General features: G+C 32.9%; 2 protein-coding genes across 2 annotated transcripts; one reads left to right on the forward strand and one right to left on the reverse strand.

Annotated features, from left to right (window-relative positions):
* The first annotated feature begins 4,259 nt into the window (after positions 1-4,259).
* On the forward strand, positions 4,260-9,584 carry LOC137826346 (KH domain-containing protein HEN4). The gene is made up of 7 exons (XM_068632281.1): positions 4,260-4,997; positions 5,817-6,227; positions 6,735-6,983; positions 8,393-8,755; positions 8,916-8,989; positions 9,115-9,229; positions 9,317-9,584. Exons 1-7 carry the CDS (start codon positions 4,551-4,553, stop codon positions 9,458-9,460), a joined length of 1,803 nt encoding a protein of 600 aa, XP_068488382.1. The 5' UTR covers positions 4,260-4,550; the 3' UTR covers positions 9,461-9,584.
* A 70-nt stretch (positions 9,585-9,654) lies between these two features.
* LOC137826348 (GATA transcription factor 28) lies at positions 9,655-15,852 on the reverse strand. Its single transcript, XM_068632282.1, has 8 exons — positions 15,501-15,852; positions 14,589-14,931; positions 13,204-13,290; positions 12,990-13,123; positions 11,248-11,379; positions 11,070-11,175; positions 10,115-10,171; positions 9,655-10,017 (listed from the first exon to the last, which is right to left on the reverse strand). The coding sequence occupies exons 2-8, from the start codon at positions 14,907-14,909 to the stop codon at positions 9,952-9,954; spliced, it is 903 nt and encodes a 300-aa protein (XP_068488383.1). The 5' UTR covers positions 14,910-14,931; positions 15,501-15,852; the 3' UTR covers positions 9,655-9,951.
* Between the last annotated feature and the right edge of the window lie 1,931 nt (positions 15,853-17,783).

The raw sequence follows: 17,783 nt of genomic DNA on the forward strand, positions 1-17,783 counted from the left end.
AGCCACAAAAAACATTTCATCTTTTCATTCTTCTCCTTTCGCAATCACTTCTCTCTCCGTGAAAAATAAAGAAGAAAAAATTCGAATGTACGATAAATTTTGGGACACAGAATGAACTTACCTTTCTCTTCGAAAGTGACACAAGAAAATTACCAAGGGGAAGAAGTGAATGGAACATGATATTTTTTTAGAGACATTGTATGATAGATGATACGTGTTCGAAAGAGCATTTTGTGACGAAGTTTGAGGTGGTGATGGTTTTGGTTTGAATGTGTTTTGGGAATTGAGTGTTTAGTGAAATGTGTGATTGAGACTATTCTAATATGGAAGAAGTATAGAGAACATTCTATGGGTGATCGTGAAGGTTTATGTATAATTTTCATATTTCTATTTTAAAATAAATAAATAAATTAGAGATTAAATAATAACTAAAATTAGAGATAAAAAATGATTAGGCACTATATTAACTAAATACTATTTAGAGACTACAAAATTAGTTATATATAAAGTGATTTCTATTATTAATAAAATTTATAAAATAATTTTTAAATTAGTATCTAGCAATTAGTTACTAGAATTTTAATTGATTATTCTAAATTAATCTCTATTAATATTTTAGAAATTAATTTAAAATTTAAAATATCAGTAGTTAAAACTAAATTAGTCTATATTAGTCTTTTAGAAACTAATTTAAAATTTAAAATATCAGTAATTAAAATTTTGGTAACTAATTGTTAGATAACAATTTAAAAATTATTTTATAAATTTTTGTTAATAATAGAAACTACTTTATATATAAATATTTTTTTACTTTATAAAATGTCTATACTTTAATTAAATAGTAACTATATTATAAATAATTGTATTAGATTTAAATAACATAAAATAAAAATGTATCCTCTCAATTTCTTGTTTTGTTTTTGTTTGACCTCTTTATTGATTTCATCAGTTAAGAAAAGTGTTTCTTTAAACAAATTTAACATGTAATTGAAGTTTTGTATTGTTTTGTCATATTTCACTAGTTATTTAGAGTTTTGATAAATCTCCAACACTTTCTAGTTGTTACTTGGACTCCATATAAATTATGGGTAAAAGAATATATTTTAATGATTTTTTTTAAATAGTGAATTTGTTATGATTATAAATTATGTTACTAGTAGGATATTTTTTTAACGATGTTTAAATTAAAGATTAAAAATGGCTTAGTTGTTATAAATATTGGGTAGTTAAAATTGGTTTGGAAAGTGATACGATCGTGTTAATTTTGGAAATATATTTGAGATGACAATAATAACTTGGCAAAGATTATTTGATTTATTATTGTAATTATACTTAATACACGAATAGAAAATAATGCAGGTTCAAGAAAATGAATCAAAGTAAATATTTAAGTTTAAGTTATTATGTTATTTTATATTAGACTTGTACGTTGGTATCTTTTCTTGTGAACTCTTAGATAATTATACTTTTATTTGGTCTTTATAAACTCTTATATTGAATAATTATACTTTAATTTGATGTGTAAATATTCAATATTTCATTTTCTTTAATTTATATGGATGGAGTAAATTATTTTTTGAGATATTTCATTGTATCACTTTCATTTATTTTATTTTTCTTAAATTGTCTTTTTTTAAACTTGGAAAAGAATCACTGGAAATAGAATCTCAAATAATAAATATTTAAAGAATATAGTATATCATTAAACAAGGTAAAACCAATTGAGATTTTTTTATATCTCAATTCATGTGGGTTTTTTTCCGTATTTTGTGCGGTTTATTTTGTTAAAGTTAAATTAAAGTTTGTTTAACCTAATTTGATCATAATTAATTTTTTTCTAATAATTTAACCACGGTTTATCGTTAATCAGTTTAAATTATGGATAATCATATTAAAAGGTCTATTTTTATTTATTGTATTTTTTTCATAGATAAATTAATATAATCCTCTAAACAATAACTCATTTTCTCTCAGTCCAATGCCTAAGTCGAGCATAGTAAATGTCATCTTTGAATCTTGTTGAATCTATAATATATTACTTAAACTTCATTATCCACAAGGTTATATTTGTCTATTATGAGAATGTGATTATATTTGTGTATTATGACAATGTGATTGCAATATATCTCTTTGATAAGCTCTTACAACATTAACTCATGAAAACACATTGAAATGGATATACATTTTGTACTTGAAAATTTTGTTCATGAGCAAGTTTGTGTCCATTATGTTCCCTCTAACCATCAAACTATTGTCATTTTCATTAAAGGATTTTCGTGCATATTTTTTTCATTGAGCCAAAATCAACATGTGAGAACTTCTCAGTTTAGGGTTTAGGGTTTTAATGATTGAGTGTGATAAAACATGTAAATACTCTTATAAGTATTTTTAATATTTTATATTAAAATATTTAATATCCTTAATTATTATGATTGTCTTACCTATTTTATTATCCAACACCCAATATTTTAGTTAGTGTTTCAAAATAATTGAGTATAAAACTACACTTCGTGTGTGAGATGATAGTTTTATAAAAATAATAAATCATGTAAAACACAATTATTTCATCCTACATACGACACAAAACTATGCAATTTGTTCTCAAAGTCTTATAAAACGCACATGAGAATAGATGAAACGCATACCAAATATTAAACGATATACATAGAATAAGCAAATCTTGTATTTAATATAAATATTCACGCACTTACTCTACATATGCAGGAAATGTTTGTTTACCAAAAATATCCTTTCAAATCACATATCAAATATCTCTTGAGATACGAGCTAAAATTGTTTCCTTCATCAACTTCTTGACACAAAGAACTTTTCAACTCTGACTCAGGCATTTGCCATATACATAATGCACATCAATAATTAATTAGTGCAAAAGGTTAAACTAAATAGTGGATAAGCATTGCTAGTTATCAAGGAGGTTTTGAAGAAAAATAAGCAAAAATCAAACTTACATTAACTGCAACAATCATGTTAAAACTCGTCAGACGTAGAATGGACATGCATAAAGGCTAAAGATGCTCAAGAATATAAACAATCACATAACAACTATATATTTTTAGAGTCTATAAAAATGATTTCTTCCAAACGAAGAAGAATATAAAGAGGATAAGATATATGATGCCAAAATGTTTCTCAAGCTAAAAACACTATTTTAAGCCAATAAAGTAGAAGTTGCACTGTACCAAAATGGATAAGATGATAGAGTACATCTTACAACTTTGTAAAAGGATCCTAAAACTTAAAGAAAATTAAAGTATTGGGATTAAGAAGAACCTTATAAAAACAATTAGGATGTTTATCTAGCTATTAAGAAAAGTAAATCCAACCATTGTATATACTAAAAGAATATATCCTTCCTAGTGAATGAGATTATTTGAACTGGGAAAAAACCTAAAAATTATATTTATATTTATTGTTAGACGCAATTGTCCATGATTATCATATTTAATATTGATACAAAAAAATGTGCAAACTCACAAACTCACATATCATATACTAATAATTTTTTATTTTTTAAATATTTGTCCTAATTCAAAATTTTGAATCCTCACATCAATGATATGATAAAGTTTGGATCATCACATTAAGCATTTTATAATAAAAGGAGAGACAATCTTGTATATAAAAAAACAGTAATAATAGTTTGATACCGAAAATAATATTCACAACTATTTAATAATTCAATAAATTAATATTTTTATTTATATATTATTATACTATTATAATAAATTTTAAAATGAATATTTGTCCTGTTCATTAGTGTCAAAGTATCTTTTCTATATATAAAAAAGTGACCCAAACATGTTGAATAATGAGAACATGTTAACATTTTCACTTAAGAAAATCTATGATTAACTATGCTTTTCCACTTAAGTATGCATAATTATAATTTTTAGGATTTAACTTTTTTTAAAGTGAGGTAAAACACTTTCGAAGATAAAGTAAAATAAGAATAATTGATTACAAAAATCAACGATTTGAAATTATGATAAAATTAGATATAAAATATAAAGCTAATTATGATGACAATAGTTAATTTGATTAGTAGTAGTTGTTATTTCACTTTATACTCTAAAGTGTATTCAAGTCATATCCTTATTTTTAGTTAATTTCACTAATAATTAGTGTACTTTTTAGCTTTCATTTATTAAAAAATAACATAAAGGTATTTTAATGAAAAAAAAAACTAATATAAAATAAATAAAAAATTAAATAATATCCTATTCGGAAATACTATAACCAGCTTTAACCTTATCACTTTACTTATGCAATGAAGGAACTAGATTCGTCACATGAAAAGCATGTTACCTTAAGCTTGATTCAACAAATCAAAGAAAGTAGTTCAAAACTTGAGATTGAAATCGAATCCAACGGATCTGACTAGTTGACTCAACAATCTCGTGAAAAAAGCGACGCAGCGAATCCAGTTTCGTGCGTGTGCTGCACACGTGTTAATTTCATAGCATTTGGGATGCGAAACAAACGATGAGGAAGTGATTGTTCTGTTGGAAGTGAATTTGCTGTTTGATGTGATGTCCAACAACAACAGCAAGAAGCGCCGCCATGCTCCGCCGCCACCAGCAGCCGACGCCGTTTTCCGGATCGTGTGCCCGGCCGCGAAGGCGGCGGACGTAACGGCTCTGGCCGGCGACGGAGCTAAGATTATGGTGGAGGACTTGGGCGCGGCGGAGGAGCGCGTTGTTGTCATCGTGGCGGCGGCCGGCGCTGTTTCTTGCGAGGAATCGGCTGCGCAGGTTGCGTTGATTAGGGTTTTTGAAAGAACGGTGGAAGATGAAACTAAGAATTGCAGCAATTCGACAGTGTCGTGTAAATTGGTGGCGCCCAGCTATCAGGTTGGTTGCGTGCTCGGGCGAGGAGGCAAGATCGTCGAAAAGATCAGGCAAGAGAGTGGGGCTCACATTAGGGTTTTGCCCAAGGATCAACCTCCTCTTCCTCCTCTTGGAGACGAATTCATTCAGGTATTATTTTATAATCTAAAAAACGGACACTCTCTGCCGTTTGATAAATTTCTCCGTAAACACTTGCAGAATTTGTAAAATAAGTTCATCTTCTAGCACAAATCAAGACTAAAGATTTATAAGTAACTTGGATTAGCTTATGGAGAAACTTTGCTTACTTTTACTTTTATTTAGGCAGCAAATTAAGAATGTTATACATGTATGTGACCAAATTAATGGATGCTTTACGCGTATGAAGATCAAAATAAAAGTATGCTACATTAGTAGGAACTAAACTAAGAGCTGTAAGGGGATAATGGTGGCAAAGACCAGATTAAGTCAGTTTTACACGAATATGAACCGATTTAGTAGACTTTTACTTACAAAGACCAAATTAAGAATTCGCTACAAAAACGAGGACTACAATGACTAAACTATATGCATTTAACCTAGTTTTTGTTCTCTTATAAATGCTTAGGAGAGGCTTATTAAAACCGAGCTGGGTCTTTTTCTTAATATGGGCTATGATAAATGATATTGAATTGGGGCTTGTGATGTGTGCAACAAAGATCAAATTAAAAATACGCTACATAGGGACTAAATTAAGAGTGTGCAAGGGGCAACGGTGACAGAAACCAAATTAAAACGTATAGGAACTAATTTAATAGATTTTTACATATGGAGACCAAATTCAAAATTCACTACATATACGGGGACTAAATTATACACTTAACCTAGTTCTATTTTCTCTAATAAATGCTTTATACCTAAACAGATCTGGGTCTTTTTCTTACTATGGACTATACAATGATGTTGAGTTCCGGCTTGTGATGTGTGCAGATAACAGGAAACTTTACAGCAGTAAAGAAAGCGCTTTTATCTGTTTCGACTTGTCTTCACGATAACAATGGGCCAAATTCTGGTGCGTTTAAACATTCTGGAGCAGCTCCTGCTCAGGTTGATGGTTATCCTCAACGTGGTTATGGGTCTTCAGGTTCATATGCTCCTCCTGATCACCATTCCAGAGGTTATTCTTTTCCGGGTCCAGAAAGTGCTGGCCCTACTCATAGGATGTTTATGGAAGAGGAGGTTGTCTTCAAGCTGTTGTGTCACCATGATAAAGTTGGTAGTCTTATTGGCAAAGGTGGTTCTGTGGTGCGGGCTCTGCAGAATGAAACTGGTGCATCTATCCAAATTGTTGAGGCTGGACCTGATTCAGACGAGCGCGTGGTTGTGATATCTGCACGAGAGGTATGAGATCAACTACTTTATTTGTCTTTGATACATAATGCTCTACCTGTGTATGATAGCTTTTAACACAAAGTTGCCTATCACCTTCCGATGTTTTTGTGTGCAAAGTTTTGCTTTGATGGGAGTAAATTATGTCGGTTCTTCAGTATTATGTCTTGGAAAGTTTCTTGTTTGTAACTTTGGGTGCTTCTTGAGATTATTGTGAGCTGGCTCTCCGGTGTCAAGTTATTCTGGGGATTTTGTTAGAAATCTAAAATATGATTGTTCTTTTGTTATAATCAAACAGGTAATGTCTGATTTTTGTGGCTGGGGTTCATCTTCAGAGTGTTTACTCTGAGTTGCTGTTGAGTTATTCTAATCATGGTAACTTCTCTGTATTGGTAGTTTTCTTTGTAAAACGTGCTTGCAGCTTACGAGACTATTGCAGCAGAAAATTATAAAACCTGATATACAATTTCCATGATATTTGACAAGGAAACAAACTAAACTTTATATAATCTTCTGCAGGTGTCAGAGCAAAAGCATTCTCCTGCACAAGAAGCTGTCATCCGTGTTCATTGTCGACTTACAGAGATTGGATTTGAGCCAAGTGCTGCGGTTGTTGCTAAGCTTCTTGTGCGTTCAGCACAGGTGGGCTGCCTCTTGGGCAAGGGAGGTCTTGTTATTTCTGAAATGCGAAGGGCCACAGGTGCTAGTATTCGCATTTTTTCGAAGGAACAAATTAAGTACATTTCCCAAAATGAAGAAGTTGTACAGGTAATTGGTACTTTAGACACTTTCATGAGAGTAAAAAGATAGAAAAGAGAGAAAACACAGATAATGATGCATTTTCTTTGTTTGGTTCAAGAGAAAATGAAAATAAAAGAAAGAGGAAAGATGACCTTTAGAAACAAAATTTATTAATTTTCTTCCATTTTCTCTTCAACTTGAATTTCAAGCATTTCTTTCTCGCCTCATTTCTTGCTTCTGTACCAAATAGAGGTAAAGGTACGAGAGAAAGAAAAAAAAGGCAGCAAAATTTCCCATCTTTACTAAGTCATTAGGAAATGTCTTATATCTCTCTTTCCTAGAATATAAATACTTTTCACTCTAATTTGAGTTTTGGTTTGTAATTTTTAGTGTATCTTGAGAAAAAACAAGTTATGTCTTTTCATTTTCTTTGGCTTTTCTTTCTCACTTTTTAAGAATCCAACTAGATGCTTATTGTAATGAGTACAAGGATGTGGTGATAACCTTGGGAACAATCCTGTAGCGGATAACCCTTGTTTGATCTTTGCTGTGTGCGAGCGAAACTCATTAAGCTAGCAACAGTTGCAAAACTTCGAGTGAGATTTGTTTCTAGTCTATTGGGTTGAGAAATACTAGTGTCAGGACAAAAATTCCTAGTTAAAATCCGTCTAAAATCACAATTTAAATCCCGAAATTGCTAAAACCTTTTATTTATAATTTTGTTGGCAACTTGTTTGGACAAATTGATACGATTTTCCCACTTCTTATTTTTCTATCACGATTCACTTTGACATTGCACACCATTCTATTATTTGATTTGGTAAACCGGAAAACCTAATCAGTTACTATTTGAAGCATTCTCCTTCCTTGTCCTTCACAGTATTTTGCCAGGCCTTCTTCCTCTATTCTTCCTTTGTTCTCCAGGTCCATTGTTTTTTTTGCTCCGTTCACTTATTTGGTGCTCTATCCACCTTTCTCCATTCTTCCTTGTTCAAACCTTAATTTCACTTTCGGATTTTTTGTTCTTGTTTGAATTACAAACCCACCCTTTATTTTTGTTTGAACCCACACGATAACCTTTATGTTGTGGCACGTTTGTTAGATTAGACATCTAGGTTCTAGGATTATATTGTATTATGAATTTTGTAAAATCCTATTTACAATATGCGATTTTTCTTGATCTCCCATCCTGATTTGAGGTGAAATCCTGATTTTAACTACCTTGGTTGCCGGTGTCATTTTTTTTCCATGCAGGACTAAGGATTTTGTTTACTCACATAGAGTAGCTGCTAGTGGGAAAATAAGGGCTTTCGGTTCTTTTTTGTTGATAATCCTGCTTGAATATGCTTATATGTAGATTTAAGTTTTGGATTTTGATGGTCTTCTGGGAAACGAGGACGATCTAACAGATGAAATAAAATTGTGTTCTATCATAGGTTATTGGGAGCTTACAATCGGTACAGGATGCTTTGTTTCACATAACCAGCAGAATTCGGGAAACCGTTTTCCCTGTAAGGACCCCTCCAAATTTTAATGCACCGCCTCATTTGCCACCATATCCAGATATGCCACCTCCTTTATTTAGGCCAAGAAATCACATGATGTCCTCTGGCCACCCTCCTCCTTCTCCTCAAGTTGGGCACCATGGAATCGACCATTCAACTGTTCCCCCGATGTCTATTGACCATCAGCAGCATGCATTTGTACATGGCATGGGACGTGGTCCCCCAAACATGGATCGAGTTCCCTATCCTCGTGGTTATGAAGGGCCAACTTCTCCAAGATCATGGAATCCTCTGGTCAGTCTCCCTTTCATATACAGGGTTTAATGCTTGGGGATCTTGATATATGCGGTCTAAACATCTTATATTTTCTTTTCTTTTTTTGGGGTGTGGGAGGAGAAAGGAGGGGGACCCTATTTAGGAATGATGTTTATAACGCTTTAGGTTTTTATTTCAGGCAATTAACAGAGGAAATCCTGGAGGAACAGCTGATACATCTAGTTTTGCCTCACGAAATGAGAACCCTGGAAAGTGAGTTTTGGAAGTATTTTTTGAAGTGACAGTATATTTTATCTACAAGTCGATAGTTGTTTCCAACATTTATAAAAGCAGGTGCTGTACCAAATATCTTATACTGGTGTTTGTGTTATTTGCAGGAATGGACACCCATTACAGAATCCAAATAACTTAACAATTGAGATCACCGTCCCTCATATGTATTTAACCCACGTTTATGGGGAGAGCAATGGCAACCTTACTCAGATTCGACAGGTCTGTGTATATCTGATTAGTAATTAATTTCTTACTGTTTGCTAAACGGTTGTCTTATAGTAGTTTTGTCCATTGGGTTTTCCTCAGACGTCTGGTGCAAACGTGGCGATTCATGATCCAAAACCTGGAGCCACTGAGGGTCTGGTGATTGTCTCTGGAGCGCCAGATCAAACTCACGCTGCTCAATGCCTAATTCAAGCTTTTATTTTATGTGGCCAGACCGTAGCTTGACACTGCAGGAACAAGACTTGTAATAGATATACCCATCACGGTGGATTAAGGATTTTATATATATGAAGATGGTTGTACCATTTTTGTTGTCCAGTTAGTGTAATTCATTTGTTCTTCACACCCAGCTCATAGTTCCCTTTTAATATTCTGCTCTGTTGAAGAACTTAAAAAAGTGAAATGAAAATCACTCGATCTAATTCGAAAAGGAACACTTTTTTTTATAAATACAGCTACATTGCTCAAACTTAATACAACATCCGGAAGTGCACTGAAGCTGTTCAGCATACCCAAAATAAATAAAAATCTCTGGAAAGAACTAGCTGTCATGGACAATAATGACCTGCATATATTTAAAACAAAATACAGAATGCTCTCATCTAAACATTTTTCATTCACTAAAAACATAGTAGAATAAGCCACCTTCTACAATTTTTTATCCCATCACTCTTATTTCATGAAATCCCTCTCCATTCTGACCAAAATAAAGTTCTTCACGACGAATCATCAGCTTCTCCTGCAACTCTAAGGACTATCTGGTTGGCCTCTACACTTTTATTCTGTAAATATTCAATTGAAGGAAAAATTAAGGTCATAAAGATGACCCAAGTTGTTAAGAAATACGGCATGATATTTAATGAATGCATGGTATCCGACCTCATTTTTTATTGGTCCAGATATGGGTGGCGCCCTTGATAGGTCCCTCAGGGTTCCCTGCGGTTCAGAAAATGAGAACATATCAACAAACTAAATTAATATACAACATAAATTTTTTGCTGAAATGTACCTTATATTACTTTAATGAAACATTTTCCTCATCAATCGGTCAGATATCTTAAGATAAAGTTACAGATTGTGTTGCAATTTCTTTAACTGCATTTTTTGGTGAGATGCCATTGAAGAAAACAATTGTAGATTAATATTTTATATTTTCCTCAAAACCTAATCAAAGGCTAGAGCGTGAACTGGCAAATCGTGGTCCATACCCCACAAAGATATATAGAATCTTTTATCTATGCTGATCTCTCTCCAGGTAACTCTCAAAATCAGTGTCAAACCATTCAAAGCTCTCATAATGTATTATTATCTTTGTTTTCTTCTCAAAGCACTTTTATGTTTCCGATTTTATGCAGTTACATTCACAGATTCCCAAATTCACGTGATTAAATAATAAATACACATGATATTGAGCTAAGCTAATGACAATAAAACATCATAACATTTTGGACCCCAACCTTGTAAAATATATGCATCTAGTCCCTCCTAACTTTAAAAACCTTGAAGATTTTTAGAGAGAAAGACGCATATTTTTAAAGCATCTAATATCATTGTGTGACCAGATGAACTAGTCTGCACGTACCATAATAATAGCATCACAGTCAATAGGTATATTTTAATAACCATCAATATATTGACACTGCATGGACCATGGTATACAGACATACCATAATAGTTAAGTATAAGGATGTTAATAATAAATTGGACAGAAATAAACCACCACAATGTACCTTAATTTGGTGATGTTTTCAGACAATAATTTAATCTATAGCGCAACATGGAATATACAAAACGATAGCAATTGACATGAAGAGTGAACATAACTCTCATTTACCTTATTTGCCCACATAAGACCACAAGCATTGCAGAGGGTTCTTGGCCCTTCAGGCCCACGTCGCATCATTGGTGTGCACTTCTCACTGATGCCACAATGCCTACAACTGACAGAAAATATACCATTTGTTATACAAGACAGAATCTCCCCTAGTCATAGAATGAACCAGAAAACTTACACAATATCTTGCTGCTGGGAACCGTTATTCTCTGCTGACCAGTTTTCGTTCGGCCCCCAATTTGTTAATGCTAATGCAGATTCATCATGATTGGACTTTGAAGATGTAAACTGACCTTTATTCCTTTGCATCCTACAGAAGTCACTTGTATTTGTTAGCAAGTGGTGTAGATATATTAAGGTAACATTGCTAGTCAGAATGTGGATTTAGAAATATATTTACATGATAAAATAACAAACATCACCATATAAACTTGCAATATATCATACATTCACTGCACTATAACATCACTTTAAGAAAGCTAGAGCGATAAGAAGATAGATGACACATATTTCGCAGGTTTGAGATGGAACTCCATTAGATCATGGTAATTGAATTGAGATACAAATTATGTATGGAAGGAGAGCTTATATTTTGAATCGTGAAAGTAAAATTTGTAAACATTAAAAAATGCAACATATACTTAATATATAAAACATAAAAACATTCAAAGATACAATTAATAACAAAACAACCACATAGTCAAAAAGAGTGGTTGTATTTATGCGTATTTACTACACAACTTCAGCAACACAACCTCCAAAAAACAATGTTACTGCTGCATAAGATTCTTATAACCATGGTTGTATGCAACTAAACAAATTTGTTGTTGCTGCTGCTACTGCAGACTACTGTTGTTGCTTACAGATACTGAACAATCTCAGAAACAAAACAAAAATCTATCCTAAATAATTCATATTTCATCCTCTTCCTCTCCAAAATCTACATCACTCAAGTCATCTTTATCTTCTATTAAAAGTTCTTCCCCTTCTTCAATGTCTTCAACTTCTTCCTTCTCTCCTACTTCAACATCACTGCACCAACATGTGTTGTTGAAAAGTCGAAGGGGCTACTCGCTTAGTTCACAATCACTGTTCTGATGTTTCCCTGTTCCATTGTTCCCAATCTTCCACTGATCTACTGTTCCATTGTTGCCAATCTACTGCTGTACCCTTTCTTCCAATGTTCCCACTCAGTCTGTGCTAAGGGTTGGAGGGAAAGCATAAATCTCTACGCATCTATTTCTTCTCAGTTCGTGCTAAAGAAAAGTAAATTTAGGTTTTTATCAAACCGAGTCACACAACCTGACCCAGTTCGCGGTAAAACCCAAATGCAATTTTACTACAATTCAAGGCCCGATTCGAATAAGAATCACTGTTCTCGTAATTCCAAGAGTCATTTGGGAGCAAAAACGAGTGTTTTGATGATTCGTATTGTGGGGGAGAAGAATTGTATCGGATGATTTATATCATGTATTGTACTATGCATTGGATTGTCTGTCAATCAAATCCCCAATTTATTGCTGAGTTACACATACACCTAAGCCACATCATTGGTACCTGCTATCAAAGTTATGCTTTTTATGGTTTTCTCAAAGAAAAAGATCCTTGCCCTTGGCAAATTTGAAAGACTGAAAAAACCCAACAACAACTATAATGGATCATGGATTGTGAAAGAATTTAGACAATATGCCAAAAGCTACAATGAGGCAATACATGATAATGATGCTTTAATAAAAAATTAAGATTATTGCAGACCCTTTAAGGAACTCGCCGCTATGTTCTATTTTGCACCCTTCTACTATTATCAACACAACATTACAAACATAAATGGACTACAGTAAAGTCAAAACTTTAACCCAAAGAAGTGAACAGGTAAACGTGTATGCTTAATCTAAAAAATAATGATAGGAAACACCATACCTTAATGCTACTTCTTTCCGAACAGTATACCGAATTTTCTTGTCAAAATTTCGTTCCTTCCGCTTTTCACGAAACCTAATCAATGAAGCTAATCTCTGAGGGACACTGAATTTTTGCGGAGTACCAGTAAATCCCTAATAAAATACTTCATAAGCCATTTATTTGACTAGAAAAAGAGCATCAATTGCAATCCAACCAAATAATGTAGTAATACCCGGTTATTATGGTGAGGAGACACTGGCATGGTAGGCATGGTTGGAGGTATTTCACGGCCTCCCAGTAACAGTAGTACAGCTTGAACCTGAGAAAAATATCCCAGGATTTTCATCAATGTATAAATGTTATTGGTAGTAGTTCCTAACTTGGTCAATAATGGATCAAATTATTGATTTTAATTGTTAAAGCCATCTTTAAAATCATAATATAAAACGTAACAAAGAAGCTTGTTAAACTGCAAATTATGATAAATTTAACATGTAAAGCATTGAAAGTTGAGAGACAATGAACATTGCGCCTGTGCAAATGCAGGAAGGGATAAGAGGAAAATAACTAGTCAACACTTCTTAATTGATACTCTCAAATTTAGAAGAAATAAGATTCTACTTTATAGTATCAATTATGAGGTCCTTGGACATATAAATACATGAACCTGCTGATTATTTTAGGAAATATAGACAGCTAAGGAGACAAATCCCTGTGATTATGGGATTGTTTTTAAATACATAAACCTAGTATTAACAGCGATTATAAAGAATAAAATTACAACAAGAACTGAGCAACAACATTATGTTCTATAGTTAATCATGTTAAAAGACAAACCATTGACCACTAAATTTTCTTAATGACTTTACCCACAATTTTTTCACACTTGCTATACTTTTTTCTAGCAAAGCTACAAGGCTGCCTTCTATATGACCTACCCCTTTGACTAAGAGTTCCACAAGTCTTCTCCACACGTCCAAACCACCTAAAGACAAATTCTATCACTTTTGTTCTACAACAGGTGTCATTCCAACTTTCCTTTTAAGGCATTCATGTCTAGTGTGTCCACTCATCATCCATTGCACAACACTTCTTATCTCTAGTGCATGCAGATGCAGTTTATTCTTTTCTTACACTCGGTTCCATACAACATTGCTGGTCTTGAGGCTGTGAAACAAACTTTCCCCTTAAGCTTGAGTGATACCTTTTGTCATATACATCAACCAAAATGACAAATACTCCCAAAGAAGAAGAAATGGGAAATCAAACATGCATAAAGCATATATGAATATGAATAAAAAAACTAACATATCCCAATGCCAAAAGGCTCCTTGCTATACGAAAGTGTGGGAGACGGTCATAGTTTCATCAATGCATTCTATTATTTATAACTAAAGCATCATGATTTTTATGATCTCATGCATATTCAAGCGCAGAGCAGACACCCCCATGGACAACAATCTAGGAGTCATTAAATTGAACATGCTTAAATAGCCAGTGGAAATCAATATTTCCAAAAAAGGCTTGAGAAGTCGAGACACGCATAGTAGGCTGTAGACACGAGGAGCAATGTCATATCATGTCAATGCAAAGTAAAAAGACATAAGTTGGATGCACCTTTTCTGGAGACACGGAGTCAAAGACATAAACTTGGCCCTGAAAAGACAACGTAAGCTGATCCCCAGCATCACCCCCTTGATGCATTATTACACCGTGATTGTCAGGGAGATTTCCATGGCTGGAAGGGATATCACCTTCCACACTCTCACTTCCACCACAGTTAGTATCACCACCATCATTCTGATCCTCATCAATCCCATTCCCATTGCTCATATGGTGCAGTCCATGATGCTCATGTTCTTGCACATATGGCACATGTATAGGATGCTGGCCATCACTGATGTGTATCCGAGAATCACCCCCGTGAATACCATCCATGGTACAGGAAGAGGCCAAACACCTAGGAAATGGCAGAAAGATTGTTAAAGACAACCAAACAAAACTAACAGTAAAAACAACAGCAAGCAGATAGTCAAAATAACAGATTGAAAATAAAAACAAATTATCAACTCCGAACTAAGGAGAACACAAATTTCTTCCAGCAAACCAAACTACACATAAAATCAGGAAACTGCAATGATAGTAAAAACATGATAGAGTGCAACATTTCATTCTATTTAAAACACATTTCTAGGAAATGAAACGTGACAACGAGCTAAACAAAAAATGCAAAACTATCCCATTGGAGCAGGCAGTAAAAAGAGCCTCACTTAGCAACGGATAAGACAAAAAGAGATTGGGAAACAGGGCAAAAAGTAGAGGGCGAACAAGGCAAACATTCGAGTGCTATGATGATAGAGTTTTGTGAATCCCTCGGGGCAAAGCAATAGTTTTGCAACACATACAAAACATCCAAGACTAAAGGATGGGAATGAAAGGAAAGAGGGCACAAAAGATATTGCTGAAAATATTAAATGGGAATAAGGGATAAGAAAGAAAGAAAGAATTTTTAAGGGAGAAGAAGCAGACCAACAACAATTGAAGATTGTGGGTTGATCTGTACAACACCCCAGAGGCACCTCCGCAACAGAAAAGGAATTGGGATAAGGTCACGATAACTGAGAAACCAGTGAAGAAGAAGAAGAAGAAAATGAAAATGGAGAGAAAGGGTAACGAGGAAATGTATGAAAGAGAGAAAGAGAGTTAAAATGGGTCGGTAACAAAGGCGATCGAGAATGAGATCAGGGTCAGGGAGACACAAAACAGTGCCTTGTTTTGTTCCAAAGGCAAATTTTTTTCACAAACCAAAAAATATTTCATCATTGGGTGCAATGTGAATGTGGCCCCTAAAAATTTAATTTTTTTTTTCACCTTCACACATAACTAAAAACATGCTATTATTCGAATTAAAGTGGTTCACTTTTCATGTTTTCCTTTTTACTGTTCCTGTCTTCAATGTGCATTTATTAATGGTGATACCTAAAAACATACTATGTGGTTTTTTAACCCTAAAAGGAAACATCAAGATACCCATTCTTTCTGCACTTGTATTTGGTTTCTATATACCCACTAGAATGCACCTTTAACACACCATGCAAAACTCAATATCACTATAGTATACATGCTAATGTGTTCTAGTATTACCCAACATAAAATCTACAAAATTATAAATATTTCAAATATATACATATACATATATGTGTGCATACACATTTATAAAAAAAATATTTATAAAGTCTATTAGCTGTTTTTAAGTTCACTTTTGGATTTGTAGACTTGTGTAATTATGTAAATAGTGTAATAACAATAAATTTTCAAATAGTTGTATAATTATAATAAATTTTCAAATAATAACATGAGAAGGGTCATCCATGTAATTAATTATATGTAAAATAATCTATAAATGAGTTCTAATATAAAATCATAATTTTATATCTAATTTAATATAAATTTAAATATCAAAAGAGATATATAATAGGAAATATCAACTAGTATTTGTATGTCTTATTAAAGACTAACACCTAACTCAATATAATAATTTAATCTATAAATGGAGTTGGGTATGTTTAAAGCATTCACTACCATAACACAAGCACGTCTATCATGCACGTCTATCATGTATGTAATAAATCTTCTATTATTTTCTCATCACCAATGATTTTAACTTGCATTATTTGGACACTCGGTTAAGCTAAGACATTATTTGGACACTCATGCATGCTAACAAATAATGATTCCATGTACAATCTCGTATATGTAAGTTCAAATTAATTTATATCATCTATATAATACAAACTCTTTATAATCATTTGATTGCAATATCAAATAATACAATTTCACTCTAATTTATAGCATCACATCATTTTATTGAATAATTAAACTAAATAGTGGCTTAGACTTTAAAAAATGTTACCTAAGTGAAACTTTGTCACCTGAGCGACTTACATGTCATTGTAACCTCTTCACTTAAGTTGTGTGAAATCGCTTGAACGAGAGGTTGTGTCATTTAAGCATCAATATGACACTCAAGCAATATAACGTTGTAGAAAAAAGAAATTGTCTTGCTCCTGAAGAGGTTGCTTGAGCAACAAGGGTGCTACTCGAATCATATCACCTTTCTAACTCACAAAATCAAACAAAACGCATGCATGAGTTTCTTAGGTTCCATTGTTGGAGCGATGAGTTTCATTGAGGGTAAGGTTGCTTGTAACCTCTCTCTAGCTAAATTTTTGCCTTTAGCTTGAGCAAAGAATGTTATCACTTAAGCGTTGAACTAGTGGCTCGAGCGATGGTACTTTACACTGAGCATCGCTCAAGTGATAGCTTGGAACTCAAGTAAAATTAACATAAAGGTAATTATATAAAAAAAACTTAAATAAATCTTGTGAATATATTTACTCATTTAAGCTATTCTACTAAGTTTATAATTAATTTTTTAATCAAACAAAAGCACAATTAATCCAATACTGTTATAAACATCCATTTTAACTCTTTTAAGTCATTATCAAGTTCAAAATCTATATACTCATACAATCAAACATTAATTTCAATTTCAACATTTATGTCATTACACTCAAAATCAACAATTCAAATATTGTTCAAGATAATTTCACTTACCTTACAAATTAATTATAATCTAAGTAATTGCTACAAATAACTGAATGGAAAAAATAAAAAAACTAAAAACCTAGTGAAATTTCACCAGATAAGCTAAAACTCGTATTGAAGGATAAACTAATTTAGAAAATGACTTTTTTTTCAATTAACATAACCAGTAAAAATATAAATTATCCACATAATATAGGTTAAACG

Source organism: Phaseolus vulgaris, chromosome 8 (assembly GCF_000499845.2).
Source record: "Phaseolus vulgaris cultivar G19833 chromosome 8, P. vulgaris v2.0, whole genome shotgun sequence".
NCBI classification, from domain to species: Eukaryota; Viridiplantae; Streptophyta; class Magnoliopsida; order Fabales; family Fabaceae; genus Phaseolus; species Phaseolus vulgaris.

Excerpts from the sequence above, each read along its gene's own strand:
- LOC137826346 (XM_068632281.1), top strand. The coding sequence starts at position 4,551 with ATGTCCAACAACAACAGCAAGAAGCGCCGCCATGCTCCGCCGCCACCA. Across the intron at positions 8,756-8,915 it reads CAAGATCATGGAATCCTCTG|GCAATTAACAGAGGAAATCC; the intron begins GTCAGTCTCCCT and ends TTTTTATTTCAG. Across the intron at positions 9,230-9,316 it reads ACCTTACTCAGATTCGACAG|ACGTCTGGTGCAAACGTGGC; the intron begins GTCTGTGTATAT and ends GGTTTTCCTCAG.
- LOC137826348 (XM_068632282.1), bottom strand. The coding sequence starts at position 14,909 with ATGGATGGTATTCACGGGGGTGATTCTCGGATACACATCAGTGATGGC. Across the intron at positions 13,291-14,588 it reads ACTCCGTGTCTCCAGAAAAG|GTTCAAGCTGTACTACTGTT; the intron begins GTGCATCCAACT and ends TATTTTTCTCAG. Across the intron at positions 11,176-11,247 it reads TCCCAGCAGCAAGATATTGT|TTGTAGGCATTGTGGCATCA; the intron begins GTAAGTTTTCTG and ends ATTTTCTGTCAG.